The following is a 7,149-nucleotide window of genomic DNA, read 5'->3' as shown; positions in this document are numbered from 1 at the left end:
TTCAGTTCTGTGTGAACTCCGTCAGATGGACTTTTTGCTGGTTTTTGGTTTTGAATAATATTTCTTTTGTTTCTTGAGAAGCATTTGTCTGTAAAATGAGTAAAAGTATCACTAATAGTGTATTTTAACAATCATTTTATATTTATTTTTGTCAGATGGTGATGACAACGTTCTAGGTCAGGTTGATTAAAAATTTAATATTTTAAAAAAAAAGTTGCAACTGGGAGCCTGTACCTTAGCACCTTTACATTTCCTAAACATTATTTGTCATATTTGCATACATAAGGTTGAGAAATAATAAAAAAAAAATTGGGAAAATTAAATGTTTTGTCCCTATTGTCAAGAATCACTGATTTATGTGTCCTGTTAATACAGGACACCCAGTTTATATCCAATGTATAAATTTGTGGGCCCACCTTACCTCATCTGTACAGACTGGTAGAACAATTTCACACTGATTTTGACTCAATAGGTCACATGACCTAGAAGCTATTGAAGAGAAATATTAATTTAAACTAAAAAAAAAAGGTAACAAAAATAAAAAATTTGTGGTGTAAACATGTTGAACTCACAGTTTAGTACAACAATTACACACTGATTTCTAGTCAATGTGTCACACAATATAGAAGCTATTGAAGAAAACATTATATTTTTAACATTAAAGTTATTTAAAATATTGAATATGATTTGACATTTTAATAGAGGGTAGTGTGTCTCATGTAAAAGCATGAATTACCACTTTTTTGTGTCAGTTGGTCACAAGGCATTTATTAACATTTGTTTGACAGGAGTGTTTGGTTCAGAAGTTTGTTGACAGTCTCTAAGTGAACCTCCGAGCGCTGAGGGAGCTGGAGAACGGCTGGCCGAAATTAGCGTTCATAAATCGGATCAACCTTGAGCTAAACGCTGCTTACTGGGCAGATATTGGAATATCCAATATCCAACTCGAAACTAACTTCACTGCATTCAGTAACACAATAAAACCATCAGGATAAAGTTTGTTTTGATCTGTAGCCTGTAAAGATGGCACCCAGCGACTGCACGAGACCTAAACGCCCCACAACGTCTGACACAGTGACGTTGGTTCCAAAGCTCTATTGGCCAATAGTAGAGGAGCTGGAAGGCAGATCTCCTCATTAACATAAAGATAGAAAAGTAAAAACAGGAGAGGAGAAGAAGCAATGGCAAAAGAACGAGGGCTTGTATAAGGAAAAGACAAAACAAAAATATTTACTTTTCTTGACCAAAACGCATGTTTAGGGGAAATGAAAAAGAAAATATATACATTTGTTGACGGAAACTCATATGCAAGGACAAGGAAAAACTAAATTTATATTTATGCTTTTATTTCTTATTATGTCAGTTTTGGTCCTCCATAATTCTGAAGCAGATACCTGTAATTAACTGTTGGTTCACTATTTAATTGTAAAACAAACAGATAAATAAATAAACAACTTAGGCCCCCCAAATGAAATTCTTCTCAGGACCTCAAACAACTTTGGGCCGGCCCTGGCGCAGGAGCTCACCGCTCGGGGCGTGGTCACCTGAGTTCCCGTTGGGCCGCGGCTGATTCCGGAGAAAACAGCAACGGACTTTCGGCCAGAAGTGGCGTTCGTTCCATGGACTGAAGTGCTGACCGCTTCCTAAATATATTTTTATATGAATTTTATATAGACTATTTTAAAAAGGTGATTTAATTCTGTTGGACAAAGGTGAAGACGGACTTCCCGTTCTGCAGTTTCTCTTGATCATTTTCACCTGGACAAAAGCACGATGCGAGAGTTTCACCTGAACGAGACGTGCAAAAATGGTAAAGAGAAGCTTTCTGTATATTTTAAACCATGGTGAGGGATTTCACACACCTGTTGTTGGACTTGTCTGCACTCGCTGAGGAGATGAAAGGTTTGCGTGGAGCATCTGAACCTTCAGGGAGCGAAGCTTTATTTTCTGTGTTCAGGTGGATCTATTGTCCTCCTTGTTTCGTAATTCAGAGCTGAAAAGGTGTCTTCATTCTGTAAATTTTACATGAAACGTCACAGTCCTAGAAGCCATTTTACGTTTGTTCTTTAAATATCAAATTATGTAACGTGGCATGCATCACCAGGGTTCATACAAGCGATACGTGGGACAAAGAGCATGTTTTTCTGAGATGATGCTTGAAAATATCCGAAATATACATACCTGTATGTATGAAGGGTTTAATGACACAATGTGAAATATGTTGATTTGAAATACATTCTCAACTAATTAGTGCCTTTAGAAATTCTCAACTTTCGATAACCAAGGAGAGATGTTTGATCATCGCTTAAAATGCATAATATCAAATAGAAATATGCATGTTAACAGTATTTCCTGATCAAAAATTAAAGGTTGAAATTCTGTGACATTGTTTATCCTTCTATTAATATTGACACTTGTGAACAAAAATGACAAAGACATTTAAAACAAACAAACAAAAAATCCTTAAGTCACTTTAACGTTCAGCAGTGTCAGGGAGTTGACTTGTATAAAGTCATTTTACTCAGAAAAAAGGTTTAAAAATTGTCTTAAAGCTTAAAAAGAGAGTTATGTGCCAATACATTTATCTTTCATTCTCTTTTAAATTAGACAGTTTATAATTAAGTCTGGAAATGTATAAATTATTTAAATTATTGCAATGAATACTGGACTTGTTGATTAGGCAGGTGCACTCTTGTCAAACCAGTTGATTTCTTTGTTTCTTTTTCTTTTATGTCAAAGTATTAGCGTGGTTTTAAAAAAAACTACTCATCTTCTTCAGGTAAATCATTTTTTTGTTTACAGATTTGCCTAAAAAGTCAGACAACTGCAGCTGATCCAGAATGCTGCTGCTTCCGTTCTCACTAGAACTTGGGAAATGGAGCACATCATCAGCTTTAAAGCTGTCGCACTGACTCCCCACAGCTCAGGGAATATCTACAGGGATCTGTTAGATTATAAATCACTGAACGGCTTGGCACCAATATGCATTAACTATCTGTGGATGTGTCAACCTTCCAGACACTCTGGTCTTCTGGTTCTGATCTGCTTTGCAACCCCAGAACCAAACATGAAGCAGCATTCAGCTCTATGCCCCACAAATCTGGAACAAACTTCCAGAAAACGTCTGAAACACTGAGTTCCTTTAAATCGGCTAAAACACACCTGTTTAGAGTTGCCTTTGATTCATAATAACTGGAAAATTGATCAACATATTTGATAAATATTTGCTTGATGATTTTGATGGTGGCATTTGACAAAATGTAATTTTTATTGCGTGTTTCATAATTGGTTAGTGTATGATGTTTTTATGGTGTAAGCATGTTGAACTTAAATGTAGCTGAAATGTGCTACTCAAATAAACTTGACTTTGTTAGAATAAACTTGACAGAATAAGCAAACCAAGATTTACAACAGCAATAATAACAGTAAAACAGTCTAAAATAAAAAGTAGCTTTTGATGGGACGTTGCAGCCAGCGCAGTGATCACTGTTGAAGTGACTGGGGCTGATGCTCATACCGTATGGAAATAAGAGCCATTCTTCTGTTTGTGGTGAAAAGTGAGCGAAAAAGTTTAAGTCTGTCCTGTCACAGCATTTCAGCCATTCAGGGAGAGCACATTCAGACTAATGCTAATTATCAATATAAGATGCTAATGGCAGTTTAAAATGGAGAATACTTTTCATTTTTGTCTTATTTCAATTCTTAGCTTTGCTTCACATTTTAAATGAAACTGTTAGTAAAGTACAAATATGTAAATATGTTTTTATTACTTACTTTTTTGCCCTCAAATGATCTGAAAGAAACTGTTTGTTGAACTTCAACATATTAATTAAAAAGAGGATGTGTTTAGTTTTCAAATCAGTCTAATGTATTTTCAGTTTCTCCTTTCTTGACCTACTGACTTTACCAAGTAAAACAAGAACGAAAAAACAAATAAAATATTGAATTGGAATTTGTTTCTTAAATCCTGCTAAATATAAGTAATCTCTAACCTTTACGTCTGTCTTTTGATCTGAGTCATTTTGATTTGTAAAGTATTTTAATTGCTTCCCCACACCTGAAATCCAAACATGTTTCTCCACCTCTTCTTTTTGAGCATTCTCTGTCTGGATGGTGCCTGGTGCTGAGTTGTTGACAGTGTAAATATTAGCCAAGCTCCTCTTGTTGCCCTTATGCAGAGTGGTCAGACCTGTATGGCACAACTCTGCACACGCAAACCAAGTATTGCATTTTGGTCAGAGAGACCAAAGAGTGTCTGCAACAGTGTAGGAAGCTACGGTGAAACAATCATGAATTTCTCAAAGCCCAGTATTTAGCTGACATGACTATTGCAATATTGCTGATCAGAAATCTAAGTCAAAACTTTTTTTTTCTTACCTCAGTTCAATTTCTGTGTATGGTAATTCAATTTCAAATTTGAAAAAGAAACCCAAAAACATTTCTGTTTGTCTCATTAAGTTTCAGACCCCCAATATGTTCACTTTTCTTGTCTGCCTGTTGGTGTTTTTGTTCATAAAATCTCAGAAGGGTTTTTGAAATAATCTGAAACATCTCGGTATGGGTCTACTGGCTTTCCTCATCTAGGGATTGAATTTTTAAACAGTCTTCTTTGCAAAATAGCTCACAGTTATGCACTGTTCGGTTTATTTTGGTTGTAGTTGTAGTCTTCTGCCTATTTCTTCTACCTTGCCTAGGTAGGCAATTAACATACTGGATTAACATACTGCAAAAAACATTTCTGGTTGGATAGTAAACTGCATTTCATTGCTCTGTACATGTGTAATGACAATAAAGTTGCATCTAATCTAAAATCAGTGAGACTGATCGATTGGGACTAGCTGTATATTTATTAAAGCTGAACCCCCCATCCTGTTTTAACGTCTCCAAGTTTTCTTCCAGATTTGCAGCATATCTCCGTCCATCTTTCCATTAATTCTGAGCAGCTTCCCATTCTTGACATTTTGTTTATATTTTCCATGTTCTTTCCACTTAATGTAATAGAGCAAAAACAATATGAAACATCATTGACTGAACTTCAAATTTCAATAGATTTTAACCATTTTGAAATGTTTTTTCCTTTTAATAATTTAATCATTTTACATCATGTAATTGTATCCAGTGGGTTTCTTTAATGATTAACAGTTCCAGTCAGTGGCAGTTTCTGATATGTGTGACAACCCCCCAGGGCGGCATCTTGTGGAAGAGCGCCTCCCTAAGTCCTCAAATATCCCTTCTCCCCTGTTCTTACAATAGAAGGTCCAAATATCAATTGTGCCTAATGCAAACCATTACCAAACATCAGGGGCATTTCTGTTGAACATTCGACTGTGGACTGGCAACTTAAGCTAGCATCCTAGCTCAAATAGCCTGATCATACATGAAAATCAAATTCCTAAAATAGAATTTAAATAACATTAAGTGTCACTGATCCACTAAGAAAGAAATAATTTTCAAGGTTAAAAATTAGTCTAGTCCCTGCAAGTTTCACTGTTTCCTCATGGAGCAATACGAAATTTTGCACTTGGGACCACTTGGTCAACTCTTCAAACTTTAGACTTAAAGATAAGACCTGCTGAGCACCAGTCCTCGAAGTAAAATATATGGCTTTGTTATTTCTGTCCTGTTCTTTGAATTTTATTTCACTATATTTGATTTCAGCTGAATTGTAAATACTTTAGTGTGCCCCTGGTTTAAATAGGAATACAGCTCGTCTCTGTCAGATTTGTTATGCCTTAAATTTCACATCAGGAGGAAACACTCAAATTGAATCCATCTTAATTTTCAGTTGCTTTCTAGGCACATTTGACTTTTCTTTTTTTTTTTACCAAAGTAATTTGAAGACAATGTCTCCTGTGTTAATTTAGCTTTGCTTACATGCACAGTTCTCTGAGGAAAAGTCTCTTTGAATCCCCCTGCAAAACCAGTATTTGTGCAAACGGTGCATGCAGAACAGGATATGAGTTCATAACTCAGTTTTAGGGAAGCATGATATTAGAAAAATCTTAGGATGGTTGTATTTATGATTTTTGCTTTTTTTTTTCTCTTGTTCTTGGATATAAGTAATAAATTGGAGTCAGATGTCTGAGGAAGGACAGTTAAGTTAAGAGATGCTTTTTGTAAGTTTTTGGTCAACTTTTGGTCTACACCAGGGGTCCCCAAACGTTTTCCTGTGAGGGCCACATAACTTTTCTCTGGTGGGGGGCCGGAGTCAGTTTGTAACAGAAAAAGTGTGACGATTGCAGGAGTGCCTAAATGTATAAAATTATTGTTTTCCAGAAAGCACGATCAAATAACCCTCTCTGGGTTCTTAACAGAAAAAATCCAGGAAATAACACTATTTATGAAATAAATACCATATTTTCCGGACTATAAGCCGCACCCCCAAAGTTTAAAAAGAAAAAACCCAGTAAAGATACACAATAAGCTGCAGATAGCGGCTTATTGGTTTTCCACAACGATGCAGCAGCAGCAGATGTAGCGTCCCGGTTGAAAAGATGGTCTCTCTAACTGATGGTTCACGTTTCTTTATTCAACAGCCTTTGTACATGAACACACTGTAAGAGCTACAAACATACAAATAAAATATCATTAGTAACTCTTAGTGGTTCTAACCTTTTACCTTAACCCATAAACCTTACTTTATGTAATAACATTAAATTTACAATACATGTATTTAATTAACTATAATATTTCTGTATTACAAATGAACTAAAACATATTCCAACTGTTCGACAGTTAATCAAATATTAACACTATTTCATGTTGAAACATAAACTTTATGCTCAATATATACAATACTCTCGTCAAAACACTCACCTTGTTCCCTCATCAACCAAACGCTAACTAATTAATTGTTTAGACCTTAGTTGGACTGTTCCTTATCTCCCTTTCACTGCGATCCGTGCGCTCTTTCTCTGCACGAGGTCCAAACAGTTAATTGTCAGTCAGAAGTTTGTGTAGATAACTTAGCAACCTTGTCCCTTTAAAAACTCTTTCAAATTAAAAGCATTGGTCGAAAGGTATAATAACTCTTAGTTAAATGAGGAAACAACTAAATACTAATAAAGTCATTTACAGCGGACACCCAACATTTGAGTCATAACAGGTCAATCGAATATCACATTTATTACGGTTGAAAAAGAAAAAGTT

At 35.5% G+C, this 7,149-nt stretch overlaps 1 protein-coding gene across 1 annotated transcript in view; it reads left to right on the top strand.

Annotated features, from left to right (window-relative positions):
* Positions 1–1,546: 1,546 nt before the first annotated feature.
* The window catches only part of nipal4 (NIPA like domain containing 4), a 20,884-nt gene continuing 15,281 nt past the window's right edge, over positions 1,547–7,149 (top strand). Inside the window, exon 1 of the mRNA XM_007542316.2 lies at positions 1,547–1,810. Within this exon, the coding sequence (XP_007542378.1) occupies positions 1,774–1,810 (37 nt within the window). The 5' untranslated portion in view covers positions 1,547–1,773. The remainder of the gene's footprint in view (positions 1,811–7,149) is intronic.

This window comes from Poecilia formosa, unplaced genomic scaffold (genome assembly GCF_000485575.1).
Source record: "Poecilia formosa unplaced genomic scaffold, Poecilia_formosa-5.1.2 Scaffold679, whole genome shotgun sequence".
Classification (NCBI taxonomy): Eukaryota; Metazoa; Chordata; class Actinopteri; order Cyprinodontiformes; family Poeciliidae; genus Poecilia; species Poecilia formosa.
Note: the sequence above shows the minus strand (reverse complement) of the source record. Positions and strands in the feature narration are given on the sequence as shown.